The following is a 26,801-nucleotide window of genomic DNA, read 5'->3' as shown; positions in this document are numbered from 1 at the left end:
TTCCCTTTTGTTTTGTTTCCTTTTTTTGTTTTGTTTTGTTTTTCTCTTCTGTTTCCTGTGTAGGTCTCCTTAGTCAGCCTTGTAGCTAATGCCCTGGGCTACTCGGAACTAGGTGCCATAAAGTCCCTTAGGACCCTAAGAGCTTTGAGACCCTTAAGAGCCTTATCACGATTTGAAGGGATGAGGGTAAGATACTAAGAGCCGCTGATCCTTCTGCATGCCCATGGAAACTGTCTAAGCATGCTAGAACTGATCACATGGTGGAAAGATCATTCAACCCCCAACTCTGTGATGCAGCTGCTCTCGGACCCTCCGCTCTCTCCCCCGCACCTGCCCCGTGCGAGGAGAGTTGCATTAAGCTGCCTCATCACATGAATCGAGGCCCCGCCCCCAACATGCCATCGCAGAACATGTTAACATCGGCTACTCTCATCTGGCCTGGCTTACCTGTAGCACTCGGGGCAGCTTTTTCTGGGCTGTGGACTTCATAGGGAGAATCACCAGGTGCAAAGAAGGGGAATTGTAACCCAGAGGCCCCCCTGAAAAGCAGAGGCCGCAGGTAGGGAGCGCTTGTGTAGGGCCATCCGCCAGGTGGGGGCTGTGACCTCAGAGTCACTCAGAAAGCAGCCGAGGAGGGGCTTGGAGACGTGGTGGCAGGCCTGGAGTGGGGTTGGAGCGGAATTCGGCCTGGCCCCGGGGAAAGAAATGCTTTTCTTTGTATTGGGATTCCTCTTATTGCACCTTGTTGTTCTCAGCCCAGTCCCATAAGGACTGGCAGCCTCTGTCTGATAGCAAAGCTTTTCTCCTCACCCCCTCCCCCTCTGCCCATGCTCTATGGTCCCCTCTCCTAACACTGTCAAAGGAACAACCAGGTACGGTGCTACGTGATTACCAGCTAGCTCTTCCATCTCTCGACACCTGTTAGTCCTGCCTTGGTGACCCTCCACCCAAATCCAAAAGGTGCAAGGTGCTGTCACCCTGCCGATGGAGAAGTGAGCTCCCTCTCTCAGTGCCTTTTTGCTGTTTCTCTTGATTAAAAAAAAAAAAGTGTGTGTGTGTGTGTGTGTGCACTTGTGCACATACACACATATACCCTAAAAAGTCCATTTCCTAAAACCAAGTGGGCAACTGGCTGTTGGCCGTAATAGTTGTCCTGTGGCAATCAGAGGGGTCTGTTATACTTAACGAGACCAAGAAAACTCGTGTCCATTCAGATGTTGAATACATGCAGGAGAGCAAACCAGAGGATGTGTTTTTTAAATGTGCAAATATCGGGATGTAGGAATGACTGTGAAACAGTTGCAGTAGAGTCCACATGAAGCCAGGCTAATTGGAGAACGAGATACTAGGACAGAGCTGCTTCATTCATTCCTCACCTGGGACCCTGGCCACTAACTACTCGATGATGACAACGTCACTGGCACTCGGGAATTCTATTATCTTAGTTGATTCACACAAATGCTTTTTGCCACAAATTTGTGTTTCTTCTGTAGCACAGTCACAGTTTGGTTTACTAAATGCCAGCTTTCTGCAGCTCGCCCAAAGCCATCTTCAGGAAGGTCAGTCCCACAGCAGCATAAACCTATTTTAACTTAAAAAAACAAAACAAGACCTGGGATTCTCAGTCTTTCTCCCATAGATGAGATAGATTTCAGAACGTGTGACGAAGTCATCGTTATGCTCAGGCTAAATGTGGGGAGAGAGGCCATTGCCGAGGACGTGGCATTTAGGTGGCCGTGGCGTCATTGAAACCGGGATTAAAATGCTCTCCCAGGCTCCTCCCCCACGTTCCCACTTTTTCAGAAGGGGTTAGTTAAATATTTTAAATAAATCACACTAATTATTAAAGAGTTTGTTATTCGTTTTGGTGACTAAAAAACTGAGGATTTAAAAAAAATAAATAAATCCCTTAAAGACGATATTTGCAACATTGTCCCCGGGCCCAGCAGTCTGTGGTCCTCCTCATTCCCCAGCAGTGATCCTGGACCTCCTAAAGGGAGATTGGTCACCTGAAGAAAGCCTAAGGGAGAAACGGCCAGCTGATCCTGGGTACCAACCTCCCCAGTCTGGACGCTCCTTATGTGGCAGAAATGGTCCTCGCGGGTCAGTTGGTGCCAGCTTGTGCGGGAGGAAATTATTTGAATAATGTGGCCCCTGGAGCCCTTTGGGTGGCCACAGCTCTTCCTTTTAGCCCCTCCTTTCCCGGACTTGCAGTTTCCACTGCCCCAAACCTCTCCTTGTCAGCTTTCAAGGGCGGTTAAGAGGCCAGAGATCCAGAGTGGATGCTCAGAGCAGTGGAAAGTTTTATTGGAAAAGCATTCGAAAGAGGAACTTATATGCCAAGGTTTTTTCAAATATGGGCAGGAACAAGTGAACCCAAAGCTAGGATTTCTTTTTAATTTTTTTTTTGTATTTTTTTGTTGTTGTTGTTTAAAGTATTACATATAGTAGTGCATATATCTCCTTTATTTTTCCCCCCATCTCCTTCCCCAGCCTCCCCAAAGCTAGGATTTCAAACAGTGAAGGGACGTAGAGCTAAGGAATCTGTGGCATAGGAGTGCCACCTCAGTTGGTTGACTCCAGCAGCAGCACTGGTCGGGCGGGAGGAGCAGGCTCAGGTCCATTCCTATGCTGAGGAAGAATAACTACAAAGAAAAAAATACTGAATTTACCTGCATTTATAGTTTTATGTGCTATTTTTCTATGGGGCACATGTTCTGAATTCCTTGCTTTGGGTGCTTGTGTGTGCCCACACTTGAGAGATTCCCTTAGGAAATGTTAACTAAGAATGTCACAAGAACCAAACGCTGGCAATGCAGATGGGCCCAACTGTCACTGTGCTGCTCCCAGGACAGTCAGCCTCACTGAGGGAACAGAGAGCCGAGCCTGTCCCGGACACTGACCTCGTCTCCTCTCTTCTTCCTCAAACCAAAGACCAGAAAATCGGAACATTCATGCTATTGGAAAAGTAATACTTAACGTAGTTCTTTGCTTTTCTCTCCTCCATAGTAATCTTCATTTAAAATGTTGCTGTGCTACTACATATCTGAGGGCGTTTAAGAGTAATGCTATGAAACATGCATGCATTTTTGTTGATTGTCAGTACATAGTGGTCCATTAAGGCCATGTTCCCTCTGCCAGATATTAAAAGCTTTTTGACACATGTTATAGTGTTTAATTGAGCACTACTATTCTAGGCATTACAGAAATGACAAAAATGCTGTAAAATTTAATATTCATTGGCATTTTCTCATCAATTATATGAAATTTGTACCAATTGATAAGTATAAACTTTCACTGAAAACAGTAGCTTTTTATGGATTGTTAGAACCTAGCTTTGAGTAATATTTCTATACCTAGTTTTTTTTTTTTTTAATAATGAATTTCTTGAGAATTATTAGAGAGCAGAAGAGAAGGTTCAGCTTATTAAGAGACTATCCATGGACACTCGAATTCACATTTTTGACCCCTCTATAGTGTGAGAGTTCAAAATAACAAAGCATGGCTTCTTACCCTTTGTTTGCTGAGAATATCAGCACAATTGTATAATGGAGCACAATTAAGCACCTTCTATTTAGCATATCACAGCTCATCAGCTACTGTTTATAGCCAGAAAGAATTATTAGTAAATTCCATCAGCTCTCTTTCTATTTGATTCATAAATCTAAGGTAAGAACTTTCTCTTTGGTTATGATTAATACAATAAATGAAAATATGTTTACATCTTATAAGTACATTGGATTTCATAGGATTTTTATGTTACACATGTCTGAGAACAAGGCTCAGTAAATACTTTTGTGTATTGATTCCTTTGATCAATCTTTGAGTATAAAAGTGTGAAAAGATCACTTAGCCAATTAGCTAATTATTCTTTCCTGCTGTTAATCTTACACCATCTACACCAAAGACACCGGGGAGGACAGGTGAGGCTGGGTTATGATAGAGGAGTTTCTAGAGGGGGTGGATTCTGAATTGAGATTTTAACACTATTTTTGGGTTTCAAATCTTTGGGAGCCTTCTTCCCTGTTGCACACTTGAGAGGATCCAATAGAAGGTGGTGATCTCTCACCTACGCTCTGCTGCAGTGCTGTCACAGACACCTGAGCTTTTGAATCTTTGCATAATCTTCTCTTGCTGTTTGAGAAATGATTATTCCTGTTGTGGATCACCCTCCTGGTGCCTATTCTTCAGCACATTCCGCTGCTTTCTGGCGCTCCCACCAAAGGGTGAGTGACTGTGGAATGAGGAGGTAAAATTCAAATCTGATCACCTGACAAATTTGGTAACAAGTAAATAAGTATGAATGTCAGTCTCCAAAATAGCACTGAGGATTTTTCAGATTTCCTTGCTCAATGTAACAAACAGTTGAAACACAGTGATTTTATACGAATGACAGAGCTGTTAGATCTTAAAGAGATTTCTTGGTCTAAGAATTAAGAAATAACTGCCTCTCCATCTAAAGGCCTTCCTATGTGATTTGGAGAAACACAAAACTAATGTTTTAATCTAAGGAAGAGTGACTCCTTAGCAAAATATCACTGCCTTTTTTATTTAGGTCAGAACAGACAGCTCTTCTCAGCCATGTGTTCCAACAAGTGACATGCCATCTAAGACCAAAACGGAACATGAGGAAAACCTGAACCCAAGTCAGGCTCAGAGGGGAGCCCAGAGCCGGCCGGTGTTCCCTCCAGGGCATCGTGCTTTGGGCCCTGTGGGTGCTGTGCTAGTTGGCAGCCTGAGCTGTCTCCTCTCTGCACCGAAAAGCTGCAAGGTCATGGTGACAGTTGTCACCTCCTTCTAACAAAACGTTGGAAGACTTCTATCCATTGTCTTCGTTTTAACCCCATTGACTCTGCTAGAATCCCAGGAAAAGGAAGGTGCATCCTGCCCACTTTAGAGTCCCCTTTCTGGGCCTGGCAGTCCCACTTAGGACAACAGCAAGTAAGGACCAGGGCAGAAATGAACACCAGCCTTTGCCGTTGCCTCACGGTCTGAAATGCTATTTCTATAAGCGCTCTGAGCTCCTCAGGTAAAAACTGCTGCCACGGTGGAAGTGTTGTCTAGCCACTCTCACGTACAGGGTGAAGCAAAATCAAAGTTAAAACAACCCAGAAGCTTAGATTCCTGAGGGTATTTTTCCCCCTTTACTTTTTTTTTTTTTTTTTTTTTTTTTTTTTTTTTCATTCCTCAGCCTACTCTAGTCAGTGATTTTTAACAATATGCCAATTTTGGGTTTTAAGGACAGTGATCTAAGCCAACACTTCCCCCTCACCCCCCCAAAAAAACACAAAACTTGCCAATCCTATGTGAAATGTCAAGTCAAGCTCTGAATTGAGCGGAGACATCAGCATTTGCCAAGCAAGGGGTGACTTAGATCCAGGAACCTACAAAACGAGGAAGAAGAGGCTGGGGAAGAAAAATGAATCATGTGTGAAAAACACGTCTGTTCAGATTTTATTGTATACTGTTTGGTAGAGGGAATATAGCTGCTTTTTTTTTCTTTTTTTTTCTTGAGCCTGCAAAACATGCATGCTCAGCTATTGCCTGAAGTAAGATAATTGGCCTTGCATAGTCATAAAAGGCTTTATGTACCGTTGACTGATTCACTGCTAACCCTAAAGGGTGATTCTCTGTGATTTGTAAACAATCAGACTTGTTTTGCAGAGGGGGAATGTCTGTGGAAAGGCAGCCTGTGAGCTGAGATCTGTCAGATTTTCGCTTGGGGCATGTTTTGTGAGAGGGAGGTTGGGCTAAAATAATGTTTTTGGTCCAGGTCAATACCTAGGAGAGAAGACTAGGTCAACTTGGGCAGAGGATTTGTGTTAGATGAAATAAATACGTAATTTGTTAGAATCCTTCTGGATATATTTCATAGATTTACAAAATGTTGGTCCTACTTCTGGATCTCTCCAGTTACCCGGATTTCAAAAGGGATATAATGTTTCTGTAGTCAGAACAAGCCACACAATGTCATTCCCCTCCTGGAAATCAAAAAAAAAGTGTGTTCGCCCATACTTCCTCCCCACACTCAGCAACCTTCCCCTTCCAATCCAGGTGGTGGTGAATGCCTTGGTGGGTGCCATCCCCTCCATCATGAATGTGCTGCTGGTGTGTCTCATCTTCTGGCTGATTTTCAGCATCATGGGAGTTAACCTGTTTGCGGGAAAGTACCACTACTGCTTTAATGAGACTTCTGAAATACGATTTGAAATTGAAATTGTCAACAATAAAACTGATTGTGAGAGGCTCATGGAGGGGAACAATACAGAAATCAGATGGAAGAACGTGAAGATCAACTTTGACAACGTTGGGGCAGGATACCTGGCGCTCCTTCAGGTGGTAAGTACTGTTATTTTTTCTGTCCTGTGAAATTCAGGTGGGTAGCAGAAATCTTATTTGGTTCTTCCTCCACCCTGCTTCAAGAACCAAGATGATACTTTTATTTAAATATATTTTATTGATTTTTTTTTTTTTTTTTTTTACAGAGAGGTAGGGGGAGGGGGAGAGAGTTAAAAACATCTATGAGAGAAACATCGGTCAGTTGCCTCCTGCACATCCTCTACTGGGGATGTGCCCACAACCAAGGTGCATGCCCTTGACCGGAATTGAACCTGGGACCCTTCAGTCCCCAGGCCAACGGTCTATCCACTGAGCAAACTGGTTAGGGCAAGATGATTCTTAATAGGTCGCACAGCACTCGGTTATTTCTCAAACTAGTTCCAATGAGGCACTTTCCCCACCTACTCTGACTTCTCCAAGATCTCACTCAAAGGAACTCTCACTGCTCTGAAGCTCAGCAGCAAATAGAGATTCCTGCAGGATAATAAAGCTGCAGAGCAATCGCCTTCTCTCTCCAGCGCAAGTGTGTAGTTAAAAAGGAAAAAATGGAGACGAGAGCATATATAATACAAACAAACAAAAGTGAGGGCAGTTGGATGGGGTGGAACAGTTCTCCGTAACAGCTCCACTGAAGTCAAAGGAGAGAGCATGGCCGTGCGGTGTTGCTGCCCCTCAGGTCAGCCCCAGAGGAAGGTCTCAGGGTATCACAGTGAGAAATCGGGTGACATTCCATCATGCCTAACTTCCTCTTCCTCTCTCGCAGTTTTTGGAAATGTTTTATAAGACTGTGTGATGCAGGGAAAGTTCCTAGGCTTTGGAATCAGGCTCATGTAGGTTTGAGCCACACTCATCTATGGGATAAGTTGTCTTGGACAAATTACCTAACCTCTCTGAGTCAGTTTCTTCCTCTTTTAAATGTGGATAATAATACCATGTATGGTTGTCAGGAAGATTCGTGATATTTTACTAAAAATTTTTACCACAGTGCCTGCCACATAGCAGTGTTTAATTAATGGTATTTGTGATTACGTGTTTTGTTATTGTTACAACTGTCTACATTAGGGGTGTCGAACTCAATCAGAGAAGGGGCCAAAATCTAAAATCCAGCCTAAATTGCGGGCCGAATGGTTTACTGAACAGTCATAAACTGACAATGTCATAAACTGACAGCGGAGTGCAGTGATGACAGCGCGGTGCGGGCCACATTGCAAGGCCTGGCGGGCTGGATTTGTTCCTCGGGCCTTGTGTTTGACACATGTGGTCTACATCATACAGTTGTTGGGTGTCTTAAATGCGATTATGCGGGCAGGCGGAGCACTCAACGCAGTCTTACCCATTAAGCACTCACTGCGAACTAGTAGGAGGAGGCAGAGTTAAGGGAGTGAGCAGTAGTTCATTTCACTCCAAAGTACTTTCGTAGTTCTATCCCAGTTCAAGAAACCGGACGCGCAAATTGAATTTTAACTGGAGCAGCTCCAGGAGACCAACGCGCATCCACCAACCAGTCCAGCACTGTGCTCAGCGTCCCCGCCACACGCCAGGCGCTGTGCTTGGCACTGCCAGAGCCAGCAAACAAAGAGCTGCCCACACCCTGGAAGAACTTAGGATCTGATTAAGTAAATAAAACATGACTAGAATGTGAGTAAAACATGGAGAACTGTAGTTGTTCACCCATAATTGGTTTGCAGAATCAGGCTAGATATACTAGATTGAGCAATCACCTTCTCTCTCAGAATTGGGAAGGGGCTGCCTCGGTGAAGCCAGTATTGCCACTGCCGTAGGCTATACATGTATGTATTGGTAAAGGAATAGTTCTGACTTGGGTTTTTTGTTATATTTTTTTAATGCAGCTATGGATTTTTCAGAGCCAATTGCTTTGTTTAACACCTTTTAAAATATGATTTCTCCAAGTTCCAATAGATTCATGCTGTTCGTTCATGAATATGAGTTTCCCCCAGCTTTGGGCAACCTTCTCAGGCCCACCTTTAAGACTTTTTGTAAAACTGTTGATCCAGTTACCATTATCAGCATATTTCCCTGCCAAGCTTTGATCTTATTTGAAGGGACGTAGACAGAGCTCCCTTGGGACGTGTGTTAAACAGAAAAGGTGTATGTCCACGTGAAGCCACACTCAGCCTCCCTCCCTGTCCTGTGTTCTCACTGAATCTAAGCCCGGCCTCTTGGACCCCTGCTTAGGCTCCCTCCCCCCCCCCCCCCCCCCAGGCACCGTCTAATGACTGACTCTGTTTGCCAGGCAACCTTCAAAGGCTGGATGGACATCATGTATGCAGCTGTAGATTCCCGAAAGGTAAGGATCTACCTGATGAAACCACAACCTTCCTAGGTGGCTAGGACGGGAGCAGCATGGTGGATCTCATCAGGAAAGAGGGGGGCGGTGGGTGTTGGAACATTGATTGCTTGTTTTATTGATTATAGGTCACTTGGCTCCTCTCAGTAAGTCATCACTTTTTATGCTGACTCCAGTTGACCAGGCTGCCTGCCCAGTGGAGCTGTCCGCTCCTCAGTGCTGCTTTGAAATAAGTGTGGCTTCCAGCAGCCAGCCTCTCACCTCATGATTTGCATATCCTCCACCTAAGTCGTGGCAGGAATAATGTCTTCTGAGGGCAGGGCCTCCACGGTGAAGGAGACAGAGAATCTAGGGCTCCCCCGTCCCAGCTTATTCAGCAGCTCGAGTGGTCGGTTGTGGCTGATGGCCTTGGCAGGTCAGGATTGCCCCCTGATCCCCAAGCAAGGAGCTGACTCTCTTCCTTTTTCTCCTGTCCTTTGACAGCCCGAAGAGCAGCCTAAGTATGAGGACAACATCTACATGTACATCTACTTTGTCATCTTCATCATCTTCGGCTCCTTCTTCACCCTGAACCTGTTCATTGGTGTCATCATTGATAACTTCAATCAACAAAAGAAAAAGATAGGTCTCCTCCCCTCATCGCCAGGGGCCAGAGGTCCACCCAGATGCGAGCGTGGCTCTCTGTGTCTCTGGCCCTGTCTCTAGAGAGAGGCCACCTTTCTTCCTTGAAAGTCCACACTGTCACGTCCCTGTGGCACCTGCCCCACCGTACAGTAGCCCCAACCAGCCCTTCCTGTGGAGGGCGTATTCCACAGGGTGTGGCTCACCACATTCACTAGCACTCTTATCCTTGAGACCTTTTCCTGGTTTTGACCTCCTACCAGAGGGAAGTGGGGTAGGAGAGGGTCTAGTGACAGGAGAGAAAAGGGAACCCAATGAATAGCCACAGTGAGAAGTAGGAATTATCTAGACTTGTAACTGTCCACATGAATCCCTGGGTCCTGCTACTAGCAAATTGGGATTGAGAGAAATTCACTTCCTTACTTATCCCAGAAGGTTAACCATTGAAAAGATTACCTGTCACTCATTTTATAAATCATTTTATACCCCAACAAACTCCAAGGAACTCCCCAAATTGTTTTCTTGCCTCAGAATGTCTATATTTTTAATATTGTTAGAGATAAATGGGCCATTAGCCAGGACTTGAAAATCCTCTTATTTTAAAATGTCTTTTCCCTAGAATTTTGTCAAGAAAGCCGTCCCCCCCCCCCAAAGAGATTTAGGGACCCTGAGATGTGACTGTCTTCATAGCCATCGCTCTCAAGGTTAACCCTTCCCTGAGAGTCTGTAATTGGGCAGTGCTCCAGAAGCCCATGCTGGCACAAAGGCAGGCGTCCCTGTGCGTTACAGTGGCTGCCCCCGGGCTGCCTCACTCGGGGACAACCATTAGCTAACGTGACCTCAGGAGCGGAAAGGGGGTCAGTGTCCCCCCCTCTCTCAGTTTTGAACCTTGGGTTCCAAAGCCAGAACACTTGAGAACCGGTTGTAATTGCTCCTCCTCTTCTTCTCCCCTTTACTTTGGAGGTCAGGACATCTTCATGACGGAAGAGCAGAAGAAGTACTACAACGCCATGAAGAAGCTGGGCTCGAAGAAGCCGCAGAAACCCATCCCCCGCCCCGTGGTGAGTGCGCTGTGCAGACCCTGGTCAGGTTACTGCAGAGGAAGGAAAGGGGTCGGTGGTGGGCGGCTTGTGCCCTCGAACCCTCTCCTCACCCCTCCAAGAGACCCGAGGAGGACGGCACAGGAACGGGGTGAAGGTGTGGGGTGGCTTTTACATGTGTGCTTGACCTCGCCTCTGGCCTTCCTTGGGCAGCAGCAGAAAATTGGCATGTTAGCCACATTGGCTCTGGCCCTGCCAGAGAACTGTCTAAGAGGCAGCCAAAGATTCACAGAGGAAAGAGACGTGAAAGCTGATGTCTCCTACCGTCTGAGATAGGTTTGGTCTTCGTTTCCTTAGCCCTCCACCCCACAGGTCAGCCTGTGCCCGGAAGCTAACATAGTGCTGAGGGAGCACAGAGCGAAACTAGGAGAGTCTGATGTCCTGGTCCCTGCCCTGGACCGAGCCTTTGTTGGTGGTTGTCCTCTTGCTTCAGAGCAGAGGCTCCTGATGCCCGTGGCCCCCAAAGAACAGGCTCAAAGTTCCTTCTTCTGTCACTTGCATTTAAGTAACTTAAAACACACACACACACACACATATACAAACACACACACACGCACCAGAACTCTTAAAATAGAAGCTTTCCTGGTGACTTCTTTTGTAAAAATAACAGTAGAGCCACTTTGTTTTAATCAAGAGTGGGAGCTCCAGAGTGTTTTCCCTCCTCACCGCCACACCGGGCACACTTGCCTCACCAGATTCTGAGAGAAAGGAAATCCGAGGGCTTTGCAGAATTTCATTGTTTGAAAAACACCAAATTAAAGTAATTGCAAGCTCAACGGTTACAGTACTTTCTTTTTTTAAAAAATATATTTTATTAATTTTTTACAGAGAGGAAGAGAGAGGGATAGAGAGTTAGAAACATCGGTGAGAGAGAATCATCCATCAGCTGCCTCCTGCACACCCCCCACTGGGGATGTACCTGCAACCAAGGTACATGCCCTTGACCGGAATCGAACCTGGGACCCTTCAGTCCGCAGGCCTGAAAGAAAGTACTTCTTTCTTCCAAACCGGTCTCGGCAGGTCACAGTACTTTCAAAACACTCAGGGCGAGCTTAAGAAAACGAATGGTTTTTAGTTCCTTGATGTTAGAGTTTCCATTTGGGATAGAAATGGATCCAAAAGGAATGGAAGAGCGTTGACATTTCTGAAGTTCTGTTCAGTACTTTGTACGTGGGAACCTGGGTGTATTTCCTTTCTCAGTAAAATATAAAACTGCGTGTGGTAGGAAGCATTAAGAGTGACTAGCACTCATGCAGCAAATATAGCAGGTCCTTCAGGAGCATTCTTTTGTTCAACAGTGGATTTCATTGTAACATTGGTGAGATGCATGGGAACTTAACTCTTGGTTATATCAATTAGCTTATGGTTACTTAAAGTCACAGAGCCTGTTTCCATTAAGTGGGGGACTTGTTGCAGCTATGGTCTCCTATTCTGTACCCGGCACTAAACATAAACCGATGACAGCAATTTAGACACTGTTATGGAGCTTACAATATACAGTGGGGATACAGATAAATAAGCAAACTGCCATTATAAAATGTACATTTCTGTGAGGAAAAAGTTAACTGGAGGGCCTGACAGAGAAGGATGGAGGCTTAGGACGGGGGAATCTGCTTCAAAATAGGAGTCAGAGAAAGCCTCACCAAGGAGGGTCTACTTAAATTGTGAGAAACAGCCAAACTGTGGGAGAGAGAGATCCTGGAAAAGCAAATGAGGCTCTAAGAGCCGGAAACATTAGTGTGGCAGGTGGTGATAAGCTGGAGGAAGGAGCATGAGATGATCAGGATCAGACTGTGAAGGCCTTTTTAAGCCAGGTTAACAATAGGAATTTTGTTGCAAGCACAATGAGAAACTATTAAAAGATTGTAAGTAAAAGAATGATATGACTGCCCTGGTTGGTTTTGCTCAGTGGATAGAGCGTCGGCCTGGGGACTGAAGGGTCCCGGGTTTGATTCCAGTCAAGGGCACATGCCTGGGTTGTGGCATGATTCCCAGTAGGGGCGTGCAGGAGGCAGCCGATCAGTGATTCTCATCATTGATGTTCAATCTCTCTCTCCCTCTCCCTTCTTCTCTGAAATCAATAAAAATATATTTTTTTTTAAAAAGAATGATGTGATCAGTTTGTGTTTTTAAATCATCACACTTGATGCTGTGTGGAGATTATGTTGAATGCGGGTAAGAGGAAGCAGGAAGACCAATCAGGAGACTCTTGTAGAAATCCAGATGAAAGATGATGATAGTGTAGGCTAGGGCCAACAGAAGTGGAATGAAGTGGATGAATTCAAGTTATATTTTGGAGAAAGAATGAACAGGACCTGCAGTGGATTAGATAGGGGGGGGTGAGGGAGAGGAAAGACACAAGGATGGCTCTCCAATTTCTGGCTTAGAGACTGGATGAATAGTTGAGAGGAACAAGTTTGGTGAGGGGCAGGGAAAGGACTTAGTTCTGCTTTGGGCTTGTTGAGTTTGAGATACTTGAGTCATCAAGGTTGAGAGATCAAGTAGAAACACAGGAATTCAGAGGGACGATAGGGCCGAGAAGACCTGGAAAAACTAAGTACATAGGTATTGTGTAAGCAGTGGGACTACATGAGCTCTCCTGGGGTGAAAGCATGGAGAAAGAAGAGATTAAATAAGGGCAGAAACGGTCGGCAAAAGAGACTGAAAAGGAGCAGCTGGAGAAGTGGGCGACACCTAGAAGTGCATGGTGGCATCCATGCCAAAGGAAAGAGTGGCAATCTCGAAAAGTCTTGGTGAAGTGATATTGATGTTGGGGTCTGTCCATGTCCCCGCTCTCCTGAGGGAGCAGCGGGTTCGAGCTGGCTCGTGTGATAGAAAGAACGCAGCGCCCTCAGATCGCTTGGAAAGGCTTTCATCAATCCCGTTTCTTTCTTCCCCCCTTCTCCCCGCCCCAGAACAAAATCCAAGGTATCGTCTTTGATTTTGTCACTCAACAAGCCTTTGACATTGTCATCATGATGCTCATCTGCCTTAACATGGTGACCATGATGGTGGAGACGGACACTCAGAGCAAGCAGATGGAGAACATCCTCTACTGGATCAACCTGGTCTTCGTCATCTTCTTCACCTGCGAGTGTGTGCTCAAGATGTTCGCCCTGAGGCACTACTACTTCACCATCGGCTGGAACATCTTCGACTTCGTGGTCGTCATCCTCTCCATTGTGGGTGAGTGGGGCCGGCGGGGGAGGGAGGTGGGCATCCGACTGGCCTCGAGGACAAGACTCCAGGGAGAGCGACGGGCCACACGGGTCTGGAATGCAGGCTGCGCGCCCCCCCCCCCCTTCTTAGCTTAAGCCCAGGTGTAGGGCAGCCCAGGAAGCAGGATGTTTTATTACCTTCACTGCAAAGACATGAAGGTCACTCGGCTCAGAGGTAGCAGAAGCAGAACTCAAGTTGGTGTTTTTAATTTTTTTTAATATATATTTTATTGATTTTTTTACAGAAAGGAAGGGAGAGGGATAGAGAGTTAGAAACATGGATGAGAGAGAAGCACTGATCAGCTGCCTCTTGCACACCCCCTACTGGGTATGTGCCTGCAACCAAGGTACATGCCCTTGACCGGACCCTTGAATCCACAGGCCAACGCTTTATCCACTGAGCCAAACCAGTTAGGGCTCAAGTTGGTATTTTCACAGCAACTCTGTGGCTCTAAGGCCAGTGGTCTGGTAGAGGTGGGCCACTGGCTGAATGTGAATAGAAGAAAACCCTCTGGTTTGTACAGTTTCACCATCTGCTTTCATTTCCTACTGACGTCTCCGCCTTCTTATCTGCTGAGACTGGCTTCCAAACTGAGAAGCTGTCAAACGCCACCCTGAGAGGTCTCTTCAGTTTTCTGGACGCATTTGGTAGGGTGTGGACATGGATATGGACAGGGGACAATGAGAAACCCCAATGTCTTTTCAGAGGCAGGAAGAAGGTACTTTGAAGATTGGCAGCATTGCCGGAGTAACAGACATCACCCCAACATTGATAAGGGGTGATGTTCTGGCAAATAGAAGAAATGCTGTCCTCGGGGCTGCCCTCGCAGAACGATCCCTTGTCTTCCTAAAGGGCAGCCTGGATGGTGAAACGCCGCCTCCGTAGGCTTGACTGACAGGCTAGCAGAGAGACGGTGCTGAGACCCGTGGGAACCAGTTCCAGAGCTCCGATGGCCAGGCCGGGCTAGTAAGGTGGCACTCAGTGGGGCCTGGGCCACTTTCTAGTTTCCGTCCTCGGGGGCCGCGTGTCCAAATGGAACACTAGCCCCGCCATCCCTCTCTTCCCCAGTAAGAGAGTCCCTGAGGAAATTACTGGCCACACTGTACAGTGAACTTCCCCGGTGAGGTCACAGAGCACAGTAGTCTCCAGCAGGCTCTTGGAAGTGCTGCAGGGAAGGATTGTTTAGTACACCATCCCACTTTTATTCGATCGCAGCATCTTTTTCAAGTTATAATCATAAACATTTTAATGGAATTAGAATGTGCTGATCACCATTCCAAGTGCTTTGCATGTTTTAACTTACAGCCCGTACAACAGCCCTGTAATATCAGCAAACACAGAGCAGTTACTGACACATGGGACTAGTAAGTGAGCAAACGGGATTCAAGCCCAGCACCTGGCCTCAAATCCACTCCTAACCTCCCCTACGCACACGTCGAACAGTGCTGCCCTTTCCACTGCGCTCACTTCTTCTGCCCCCCTCGCTGAGTGGGATGGAGAACCTGCAGACCAAACCATGCCTCTGTTCTCAAAAATAGATAGTAATGATTGGAGTTTTTATTAGATACCATTAATTTGTTCAGAAATGAAGGTACAGAAATTATCTTTTTAAATTAAGAGGATCTGGGGTGAAACTAGCCCTGGAACCTCCTAAAAGACCCCTTACGTGGTGTTCCCGCTGCCTGGGTTGCTGTTTGCCCCATCTCTCTCCTGTTCTCTGGGGACAAATAGACATTCATCCTACAAGACATCACTCAGGCCTCTTCTCACTGAAGCCTCACTTGTCCACCATACACGGAATGCACGTATTACATGCATTACCTGACTTCCTATGGCCATGGTTATGGCGTGATTGAGAAGTGAAAAGAAGAGAGCTGATGTAGATTTGAGTCCTGGGTGAGGTAGAGGTTTTCTTGAAAGGTCAAACACCCCATGGAATTCTAGCTCCTGACGAAACCCCCAGAGGTGATCTGGCCTACTTTGAACTTCCTGCATCTTGTCCTTTCCTGAAAGAGTCTTGCCTAGCTTAACACCTTCAAGCGAGGAGATCCCACCGCCTTCTGCTGATTGTCACCCCAATATTTATGAATCCTTAAGGTTGAAAGATATATTTTGATTTAGAGTAAATCCTTCATGTCAGTTGAAGCCCTCGTTGTCTCCCCGGGGCCTCGACAGCGGAAGAGACCACGCCGTTGTCTTCCCTGCAGCTGCCATTTCCCAGCCTTCCTGGCTCCTCTTCCCTCTGCGGCCCTTGTTGGGCTCCCATCATTGCTCTGTAGCTCTAAGGCCAGCGGTCTGGTAGAGGTGGGCCACTGGCTGAATGTGAATAGAAAGCATCCCTCTGGTTTGTACAGTGTCACCATCTGCTTTCATTTCCTACTAACGTCTCCACCCTCTTACCTGCTGAGACTGGCTTCCAAACTGAGAAGCTGAGTCACACGCCCCCCTGAGAGGTCTCTTCAGTTTTCTGGACACATTTGGTAGGGTGTGGACAGGGGCAATGGGAAATCTGACATGTCTTGTCAGAGGCAGGAAGAAGATACTTTGAAGATTATTTTTAAATATATTTTTATTGATTTTTTACAGAGAGGAAGAGAGAGGGATAGAGAGAAACATCGATGAGAGAGAATCATCAATCAGCTGCCTCTTGCACACCCCCCTACTGGGGATGTGCCCGCAACCAGGTACATGCCCTTGACCGGAATCGAACGGCCAACACTCTATCCATTGAGCCAAACCGGTTTCGGGGATACTTTGAAGATTGGCGGCATTGCCGGAATAACAGACATCACAGCCAAAGGGAGTGCGGTCACAGGGTGGAGTGAGGACGCTTGTTATTGTTTGTGGATATGGAAATTTAATAGCATTTTGGAAAAGAATTGATCACACCTCAGGAAGCCATGCATGCACAAATTTGAACATAACTAATTATCCTTGAGTGGGAAACCAGATAAATGAGGACCTGGTCATGATTTTCACCCTTATCATGAGGACAGTAGGTCCTCGGGTTAATCAGAGCTCCATTCCTATGGCGCAGCGCGATGTAACGTGATTTTCGCTGTAAGTCAGAACCCACCTACATACGCACCTACTCACTCACATGGAGCACACGCACAGCAGAAATGAAGTGAAACAGTACAACAATTTAAAAGGAAGATGATAATTTCTGACCTTTACTTGTGGTAAATACAGTAAATAATAAAAAACATAAAGCACATATGTACATACGTCGAAATAACAGAACTTTTTTTTTTAATAAATAAATGGGAGATAAGCCCTAACTGGTTTGGCTCAGTGAATAGAGCGTCGGCCTACGGACTGAAAGGTCCCAGGTTCGATTCCGGTCAGGGGCATGTACCTTGGTTGCAGGCACATCCCCAGTAGGGAGTGTGCAGGAGGCAGCTGATCAATGTTTCTCTCTCATCGATGTTTCTAACTCACTATCCCTCTCCCTTCCTCTCTGTAAAAAAAAAAAATCAATAAAATATATTTTTTTTAAATGTATTGAATGGGAGATAGAGACATAACCATAAAGCGACGTACATCAAGTCCCACAAAACCCCAGACGGCCTGTAATCTAAATCATTTTAACACCAGATTTCACAATGTTAAGTCTCAAAAGCAAGTTAGAGATCTAAAAAAATTTATCTAAAAACATATATTTTAATTCCTTAAGCACAGTAAAATGCTATTTATATATTACTTATGGATTCATACAAACCAAAATCATAAAGACACCACATTATACAGACCGTCTTCAGGACTGTGGTTGCTTCTGGGAATGAAGAGGAAGCAAATCTGATGAAATGCTAGCATCTCTTAAATCTGGGTGTGAGATACGTGGGTGTCTATTTTATTGTTTTCTCTTTTTTTATATATCTTTGAAATGTGATTTTCTTTTTTATCATGAGAGTTTAGAGTGAATAGTACGTCATTTATTCTATAAAGTTTTATGAATGTAAAGGTTTCATTACGCCATGTGACACAGTAAAAAGAAAGGATGGCCAGGACCGGTTTGGCTCAGTGGATAGAGCGTCGGCCTGCGGACTGAAAGGTCCCGGGTTCGATTCCGGTCAAGAGCATGTACCTTGGTTGCGGGCACATCCCCAGTGGGGGGTGTGCAAGAGGCAGCTGATCGATGATTCTCTTTCATTGATGTTTCTAACTCTCTATCCCTCTCTCTTCCTCTCTGTGAAAAATCAATAAAATATATTTAAAAAAGAAAGAAAGGATGTCTCCATTCCCAGTAACATACCTTCTTCTGTTCCTCTTCTTAGGAATGTTCCTGGCTGACATAATTGAGAAATACTTTGTCTCCCCAACCCTATTCCGAGTCATCCGATTGGCCCGCATTGGGCGCATCCTGCGTCTGATCAAAGGCGCCAAAGGGATTCGGACCCTGCTCTTTGCCTTAATGATGTCCTTGCCCGCTCTGTTCAACATCGGCCTTCTGCTCTTCCTGGTCATGTTCATCTTCTCCATCTTTGGGATGTCCAACTTCGCCTACGTGAAGCACGAGGCCGGCATCGACGACATGTTCAACTTTGAGACGTTTGGCAACAGCATGATCTGCCTGTTCCAGATCACGACCTCCGCCGGGTGGGACGGCCTGCTGCTGCCCATCCTGAACCGGCCGCCCGACTGCAGCCTGGACAAGGAGCACCCTGGCAGCGGCTTTAAGGGGGACTGCGGGAACCCCTCGGTGGGCATCTTCTTCTTTGTGAGCTACATCATCATCTCCTTCCTGATCGTCGTGAACATGTACATCGCCATCATCCTGGAGAACTTCAGCGTGGCCACGGAGGAGAGCGCAGACCCCCTGAGCGAGGACGACTTCGAGACCTTCTACGAGATCTGGGAGAAGTTCGACCCGGACGCCACCCAGTTCATCGAGTACTGCAAGCTGGCGGACTTCGCGGACGCCCTGGAGCACCCGCTCCGCGTGCCCAAGCCCAACACCATCGAGCTCATCGCCATGGACCTGCCCATGGTCAGCGGGGACCGCATCCACTGCCTGGACATCCTCTTCGCCTTCACCAAGCGGGTCCTGGGGGACAGCGGGGAGCTGGACATCCTGCGGCAGCAGATGGAGGAGCGGTTCGTGGCATCCAATCCCTCCAAAGTGTCTTACGAGCCCATCACAACCACGCTGCGGCGCAAGCAGGAGGAGGTGTCGGCCGTGGTCCTGCAGCGCGCCTACCGGGGACACCTCGCGCGGCGGGGCTTCATCTGCAGAAAGACAGGCTCCAACAAGCTGGAGAACGGGGGCACGCGCCCCGAGAAGAAGGAGAGCACCCCGTCCACCGCCTCCCTCCCCTCCTACGACAGCGTGACTAAGCCCGAGAAGGAGAAGCAGCAGCGGGCGGAGGAAGGAAGGAGGGAAAGAGCCAGAAGACAAAAATAGCTCGGAGAACCCAAGGGTTAGAGGGAAGCAAACGTTTAAGATCGTACAGATTTAGAATCTGCGAGTGAAAGATTGTTTACAAACTTCCCGGCTACGATCAGTGCAGAACAGCTCCGGAGACACTTTACCCTGAAGATCTATACCAAACGTAGTCTGCTTACTATGTAACGTGGTTGCATCTTGAGCAGTGACCTGCCCCGGGGCCAAGGACCCCGCCCCCCGACTCACAGATTTTCTAACGCTTGGGCAGGTGGTTACTGCATGTTCCACATCAGTCAATGCAACTTAGGACAACACTTACACAGGACACACACACAGAGGAGGGGCTGCCGGGACCAGCACATTTCTGGGGCAGCCAAACGGATTTTATTTTTTCATTTTGTTGATTCTCAGAAGCAGAAAGTAATCACTTTAAAAGTTCGTTTGTTCACGCAAACTCTATTTGCATTCCTACATTAGTTACGCTAAGCGGCAAAAGGAAACGCGCGCGCACGCGCGCACACACACTCACATTTCGCCCACGTCATTGCCAGTTTCCTTGACATAACCCGCATCTTCTCCACACGGGCTGCACGCGGTTTGGAGACGGGTGGGGGAACACAATCAGGTTTCTTCAGGCTGAGGAGGACTTGCTCAGGCCGATGCCAAACGTTGTGCCCGTTCAATGCGTGGAAATGATTTGCATGATGGCATGCCGTGACCAGAAGCCGTGCATGAGAACCATACGCCGCAGGGCGCTGCCGATCCCGCCCCCTGCACTGGGCCAGCCTCCGGACAGGACCCAGCCCTGCAACCGTTCACTGTCTTTGGAAAAACAAAATGGTAAGAGTTCCACACCCACCATAATCCTCTGTGAATTCTTAGAAGCCTTCCATACACCCGATAGGGAAACATAACCGACCAACTGACCACTTCCAACAGAAACAAACCCAGTCCAACAAGCAGATGGATCCGTGTGTGTCTATGTTTAACAGACCTCTCCTACAGCCATTGTCGCACATTGGGAAAGATGAACTGCCGAATGCTGCTCTGTGTCCCGTACGTGGGGGAATTTTTATCTCAAATGGCTTGTATTAATAATGTCACTGTAATACCAAATCCTAGGGCTAAACACAAAAATCAAACGTTTGTTTGGAGGACTGACGCCTGTGTGGGATAGAGGTAAAAACGCTACTCAGAGTAGTCCGCCACCTCAGGGGGTGACTCGGGGAGCTTGCACCACCTTTCGCTGGGGGCTGAGGGGCGCTCACTCCATTGGGTTTCATGTCCTTCTGCATCGTGGCTCTCCGGGCGCGGGTCCACACGGAGAGGGCTTCAGGCGTTCCGAACAGGCCTCCCTTCCACGGAGGGGCTGTCCCAGGCTCACACACCGCATGATTCCTCCCGCCTCCATCCCATCTCCTGCCGAGCAGGGCTCCCCTTAGGCTGCGGCCGCGGTCTCTTTCATGTAATCGTTAGAATGGCTCATCGCCGGGGGGACCTGAGGCAGCGATGGAGCCGCCTCTGAACCAAGCCCCCTTGGTTTCTCTCTTGCACTGATTCTCACAAGAAAGCAACTTAATACGTATCCTTCAGACGCCCCGGCTTCCCCCAGCGCTTCCCCTCCCAGCCCGTTTTGCTGTCTGCTTAGCAACCTGCTCATGGCCACCGGAGCGGCTTCGGGGGTCCTCTCTCCCGTCCCGCCTTCTGCGTTGGGGAAGACAGATTCTATTCGTCCAGGGGTTTCTTGTCCCGTGATGAGATGTCAAAGCCGAGACGCTGCCGTGGGATGTGTCAGGAAGTTATACGAAGCATGAGGAGAGACTTGAGCTTGCTCACCAAACCAAAATGAATTTCCCCGAACCTTATACTAGAGGGGGGGAAGGACCCATAATCAGACACACCAATCTGCCTTGCAGTAGAAGCACTCGGGATGTACTCCGCCTGGCTAGTGTTGCGTAGAGCAGACCACAGGGAGTCGGGAAGCAGAGCTTCCTGTCTTGGACCGCTGGGCGCGGGCCGGCTCCCGCGGGGCCGCTGCGCCCAGCACGAGGCCGAAGAGGCATTTCTCTAGGTGACCCTGCTGACGGCTAGGACAGATGCATAGTGACGTGTACAGGTTACACCGAAAACAGCACAAAACAGAAGCTGGCATGTGTGGTTATTCTTTTTTAAAAAAGAGAACTATAAATACTGTAATATATCATTTTATTTTACTGGCATGCCTTTTTGTAAATACAAACTATTAACGGATTAAATAGGAAATGGCTTCTGGCTTATGCCATTGTCATGTTTACTTTTATTTTTTTATACGTTTCTTTCTTTCTTAGAACTTAGACGCTGTCAGCCAATGTACATCCCCGAACCAGACAGACAGACAAAAAATTTTTTATTGCTAATGGTCTTTTCCAAAACAACACAAATATATATTTTTGTTCCAATGTGCAATAAATTCTAACCACTTCTATGCAAGATTTGGCTACACTTTCAGAGCTGTTTCTTAGGACCGAGATGGGCAAGAGAGCTACGAGATGCCACTCGCTACCCCGAGGGCTCATGCTAATGACATTATTAAGCCACTAGAACATATGAATGAGTTTTTTCTGATATCTGACCTATTCCCTCCCCACAGCCCCCGACCCCAGCCCAGCAGGCTCTCTCCTCAGTCACACGCGGGCCTTGGTACCTGACACCCGTCAGCCAGCTTCACAGGAAAGAAGCCACAACCACTCTGTCTGAAGTCTCACTTTTTTTTTTTCCCCAAAACTTTTCCCACCATCTTTTTTCCTCCCCACGGTCCCTCCACCCACCCACCGTTCGCTCTCACTCACTCACCTGCCCTGCTCCACACTTCTTTGGTAGTAAATGACACATCACCAGCAGTCTACACCCGCAGTTAACAGGCATCGAGCGGAAAAAGAATCGGTGGTGGCGTTTCTGCACGTCTTCACGGAGTGGGTCAGTGGCAACGCTTTGCCAAATATTAACGAAGCCAATCAAAAAAGCAGCAGCAGCCACAGTATCACTGCACATATATATAAATATATAGATATATAAATATGATATAAATATTTATTTTTTGTAGCCAGGTCCTTGGTGCAGTATTTATACTCCACAATCCACCTTTAAAAAAAAAAAAAAAAAAAGGACAGAAAGCAGAGAGATGTGTGTGATGCCGTTCATGTAAAAAGCAGAGCCGAAGCCACCGGGCAGCAGCTGACGCGGTTGCTGGTTTGTGTGAAAGGCACTTTCCCCCTCTTTCCTCAATCTCTCCGTTACTTCGGAGGAGGAGACTCCACAGGGTAAAGCAGAGCCAAGGGCGAGAGCAGCAGCGGACGGGAGTCGGCAGGGCTGCGTGGGCCTCGGAAGTGGGCCTGGGAGAGAGCAGAGGGACCCCAGGCCCAGCCCCTGGCAGGCAGTGCCCAGAGTGCTTTTACTTCCTGCTGCCACCCACGTGACCTTGGGCAAGACCAGTAGTGAAGGTCAGTGTGGCAGTGAATGCATGGGGCCGACACTGCTCCACATGAGTCAGGACAACACGAACATCACTGCTATAAGCCAAAAAGGAGCCGTAATAAAAAATGACCCTTTTTACTCTACAAGGGAAGCCTGTCTTGCTGTGTGTGTTTGTTGCTTGACTCTCCCAATTCTCGAGCCCTGGGAGGGGCCTGGGAGTTGGGACCCCAGCACATTTGGGGAAAGGAGAGGAACGGGACAGAGATCAGGGTTGCTGGCCACATTCTGGCTGAGGGGTAGAGATTGGAGAGAAAAGCAAGGTCCTGACACCTCACCCCCCCTCATCCCCTCACACCCCCCCCCCCCGCATCCACCCATTGCATGTGTCCCCCCTTCCTAGGCTGGTGCTTACAGACCCATGAGACCCCTTCCTCACCGGTTCAGCTGGCAGAGCCCCCGGGGATGATATCAGCCAACCCCATGGGCTGGCCTTACTTCTGCCTTTTTCACCAGTTTGTGAAAAATATCTAACCCAATGCCCCCAAGCTCAGGCGTGCACGGTGCCCAGCAGCCTCCGCTCTGCTAGCTGTGCTGGGCCTTGCCCTCCGTCACCCACAGGTACGCCAGCGCGCCAGGGCTGGTCTCGTTCACATGTGTGCAGGCGTGAGGGGCACCCCTCCGCGTCCCTCGCCCTGCCCTGCTCTGGGAACAGCCCTCTGTAGGCCCTGTCCCCCGACCCAGAAACACTCTCAGGAGGATTCTGAAGTGCCCACTCTTGTCTGCTCCAGTAGCTCCACTCCGCAGAGAAACGGCTGGTAGGTCAGTCCCCATCTTCCCCGGTCCCCAGCCTCCAGGCCTGCTGTGGAGGTGAGGTTGCCACGGGTTACAACTCTGTGACTTGAGTCCTGGGCATCTTCGGTAACAATGCCTCTTTCTTTTCTCAGATGTTGCCCAAAGTTTTGCAAAAAGCTTCGTTCATTTTCAGGTACCCCCACCCCTAACACATTGGCTGCAGCCAGCCAGCCGGGGGGACAGCAGGAGGGGAGAGGAGGTCTGGGTGGGGAGGGGCCCAAGGTTTGCACAGAGCCTGCATTGTGGCTCAGCTCTGTGCTTTCCTGGGCTCCCCTTCTAAGATGACCGAGATTTCCTCCATTACAACGCTGCTGAGGCACCCCCTGCCCTGGTCCCCCCACTCCTGTTCGCTGTACATAAAGCCTAAGGGGGGTGGGGTGGGTGGGTGTGCACTTGTGGTGTGTGTGTGTGTGTGTGTGAAGAATGTATATAGGTAAAGGGGAGCGGGGTCCAGTGGTTCCAGAAAAGGGACAGAGAACTCCTGTGTTCCATTCCCAGCTCGACCGCTGGCTCGCTGTGTGGCCTTGGGCAAGTCACTTAACCTCTCTGTGCCTCAGTTTCCCCATCTGTAAAATGGGGGTAATAATACTGACCTACCTCACAGGGGTGTTGTGAGGCTTTACCTAAACGTCGTGCGAAGTGTGTTGAGATACCGAGGCAAAGGCACTAGGGAAGGGCGACGTAGCACATGGCCGTAAGGAAGACGCGATGGCACCATAAATGCTGCTATTCTGAGAGCCATTCTAAACTGCACTGCTCCAGCCACTCCCGCTTCTCATCACCAGGACGGCAGGTCGGGAAAACACCTTTCCGTTCCCTTGCTTCTGGGGTTTGTGGTTATCCTGAACACTTAGTTTTCCCCCCTTGCTGTATCTCCTCCCCTCACCGCCTCAACTCGTCCCCGGTTCCGTTCACGCGGAAATGGCAGAACTGCTTGAGAAATGAGAATGTGTCAGTGGATTGGAAGTTTATAGTCTGAAATTTCAATTTTACTTTGTACTGTACATCTTTTTACTTTAGAATTTGCAATAAAGGGTTACGTCAATCTTGTTTTCAACTCTCCTCTTGGCCTGGCCTGTCATTCTGTCCTTGCTCTCACACCAAAGCCTCTCAGCCCAGGGTGGATGGGGAGTCCCCGCACTCCCCCCCACCCCCCACCCCCCAGCAGGACCCCACACCTTCCCCTGGGACCGGAGAGGCTGGGGGAGGGAACACTATCTGAGCAGCCTGTATGAGGGCTCACCCAGCCTCAGGGCTTGGTCTGGCAGTGGCCAGGCATTCAGGGGGGTGGGATCGGTTTGGGGCTCTTGGTAGGCCTTCAGGAGGCCTTGCCAGAATGAGGAGAGGAGCTGGGAGGCCTCAGACCCTGGGAGTGGGCGCACCTCTGGCTGGTGCTCCATGAATGGTAGCTCTTAGCAGAAGAATGCGTTCACAGTAAGGAACTGAGGCTGACAGTCATCCAGAGGGCCTGCCTCCGCCCCCCTCCTCCCTGAACATGCCATCATTTTCAACGAAATAACAAACCAACCGATCGCTCCCTCCTTTGCGAGTTTTGTAACTTTTATAATATGTCACGGGGAGCCCTGCCCCAAAACTGTGCCCACTTCACATGCGGGGGCACCGGGGAGAGGGAGGACCCGGCCTCCGGCTGCACCAGCTGCTCTTCAGTCAGGAGCGGCTTTGCCTCCCGCAGGCCGTGCGCCTCCCTGGGCCTGGGCCGCACCGCATCCCCATCGCCGTCGCCGCCCGTGACCCACAGCGTGAGCAGGATGAGCAGCGCCCCGGCGCCCAGCGACCCCACGAAGCCGGCGCAGAAGCCGAGCGCCAGCGGCCCGGCCCAGCCTGCGGGGCTGCGCTCGTACGGGGCCTGCGGCAGCCGCTCCACGATCAGCTCCAGCGCGTCCCAGTTGGGCTCGGCGGCCGGGGCGCGGCGGGAGCGCGGGGCCGGAGCCCGAGCCGGGGCGGGGGCCGGGGCCGGGGCAGGGGCCGGGGCCGGGGCGAGGGGTGCAACGGGGACCGGGGCCGGAGCCGGGGCGGGGGCGGGGGGCGCGCCGGGCGGCAGGTAGCGCTGCCCGGCCTGGCGCAGCTGCAGCGTCGCCCGCTGGTGGAGGTTCTTGCCCAGCTCCCGGGCCACGTCGGGGCGGCCGCAGCGCCGCAGGGCCCGGGCCACGCGGTCCCAGGGCAGGGCCGGGGCCTCGGCGGCCAGCCAGGCCGCCAGCCGCTCCCGGCAGCCGTCCGAGACCTCGGAGTCGGTGGCCTCCCTCCGCGGCCGCCGCCGGCCCGGCGCCCCCAACGCGGGCCCCGACGGTTCGGCCCGGGCCAACCGATCCTCCGAGAGCCTGGCCAGCTCCTCCTCCACGTCCGGGTCCGGCGCCCTCAGGAGCGACTGGAAATGGCCGCACTCCTCCGGGGTCAGCAGCTCGGCCAGGCGGACGGCTGTGTGCGGCCCCATGGCGTCCAAGGCCCCCGCCAGGGCCAGCGCCGCGGCCCAGAGCAACGCGCCCAGCGCCCCGCCCGCAGCCGGGGCTGCCATGGCCGGCGGCGGTGGCGGCGGTGACGGCGGTGACGAGGGCTCCGAACGCGCACGGGAGGGGACGGGAGGGGAGGGGACGGGAGGGGAGGGGCGCCAACACCCACGGGTGACGGGAAGGGGAGGCTTCCACATTCAGCAACGGGGGCCAGGGCGCCCAGCACCCCAGGACCTGGAAGGGGGCTTCCAATACAGGGACTGGTTGGAGGGCCATCTCCCAGCACACAGGAATTAAGACGGAGGGTCTTGCCGAAACCGGTTTGGCTCAGTGGATGGAGCCTTGGCCTGAAAACTGAAAGGTCCCAGGTTCGATTCCGGTCAAGGGCATGTACCTTGGTTGTGGGCACATCCCCAGTAGGAGATGTGCAGGAGGCTGCTGATCGATGTTTCTAACTCTCTCTCCCTCTTTTTTCCTCTCTGTAAAAAATCAATAAAATAAAATAAAAAAAAAAAAAAAAAAAAAAAACGGAGGTTCTTACAACATCTAAGGACTGGGAGTTCCCCAGCACCCCAGACTGGGAGGAGCTGCCCCACTAAGGCCTCAACTTTAAAACGTCCCTGGCATCTCTTCTAACCCTAACCCTGCCCCTCCTCATCCTTCACCAGAAGCCCTAGACCCCTAGCTTTCTCCGTTCTCTCTGATATCCAATCAATACCTGAATTCTCTGCCTTCCAGCTAAATAATACCCATTTCTAGACTGTCGTTTCCCATCCCCTGATGGGCAACCAAACCTTCACTCAGGCTTGTCTGGGTGAGGCAAGCGCCTCCTCCAGCCCCTCCTCCCTCCACACCCTCCACTCTTCTGCCGGGTCACTCCTCAGCTGGCAGGTCTCTTCCGGAAAGCCTCCCCGCCTCCCTCCTATCTACTCCCACAGCTCTGCTCTTTCATTGTCTCCCCCATCGGGCTGTAAGGTCCATCTACTGTCCCCATAGCAACCAGTGCATCCTTTGGTCAAGATTTCTTGAATCAGTGTGGGCATTAACTTTCAAAT

The 26,801-nt window shown here is 49.5% G+C and overlaps 2 protein-coding genes across 11 annotated transcripts in view; one reads left to right on the top strand and one right to left on the bottom strand.

The window, feature by feature from the left end:
- The window catches only part of SCN8A (sodium voltage-gated channel alpha subunit 8), a 179,391-nt gene extending 155,051 nt beyond the window's left edge, over window positions 1-24,340 (top strand). For 6 of the 10 annotated variants that reach the window (XM_084877342.1, XM_084877343.1, XM_084877345.1 and 3 more), the window contains 7 exons: window positions 64-186; window positions 6,055-6,339; window positions 8,594-8,647; window positions 9,131-9,268; window positions 10,225-10,329; window positions 13,284-13,554; window positions 17,865-24,340. In XM_084877342.1, the coding sequence (XP_084733468.1) occupies window positions 64-186; window positions 6,055-6,339; window positions 8,594-8,647; window positions 9,131-9,268; window positions 10,225-10,329; window positions 13,284-13,554; window positions 17,865-18,991 (2,103 nt within the window). In that variant the 3' untranslated portion in view covers window positions 18,992-24,340. The remainder of the gene's footprint in view (window positions 1-63; window positions 187-6,054; window positions 6,340-8,593; window positions 8,648-9,130; window positions 9,269-10,224; window positions 10,330-13,283; window positions 13,555-17,864) is intronic. The other 4 variants (XM_084877347.1, XM_084877346.1, XR_014794460.1 and 1 more) reach the window with 3 other exon arrangements.
- On the bottom strand, window positions 24,161-25,811 carry TMDD1 (transmembrane and death domain 1; the record flags this gene model as incomplete). The annotated part of the gene is made up of 2 exons (XM_084878265.1): window positions 24,161-24,208; window positions 24,888-25,811. The coding sequence occupies 2 exons, from the start codon at window positions 25,809-25,811 to the stop codon at window positions 24,161-24,163; spliced, it is 972 nt and encodes a 323-aa protein (XP_084734391.1).
- Between the last annotated feature and the right edge of the window lie 990 nt (window positions 25,812-26,801).

This window comes from Pipistrellus hanaki (genome assembly GCF_964339955.1).
Source record: "Pipistrellus hanaki genome assembly, chromosome: 3".
NCBI classification, from domain to species: domain Eukaryota; kingdom Metazoa; phylum Chordata; class Mammalia; order Chiroptera; family Vespertilionidae; genus Pipistrellus; species Pipistrellus hanaki.
The sequence above is the reverse complement of the archived record's forward strand: the minus strand, read 5'-3'. Positions and strand labels throughout refer to the sequence as shown.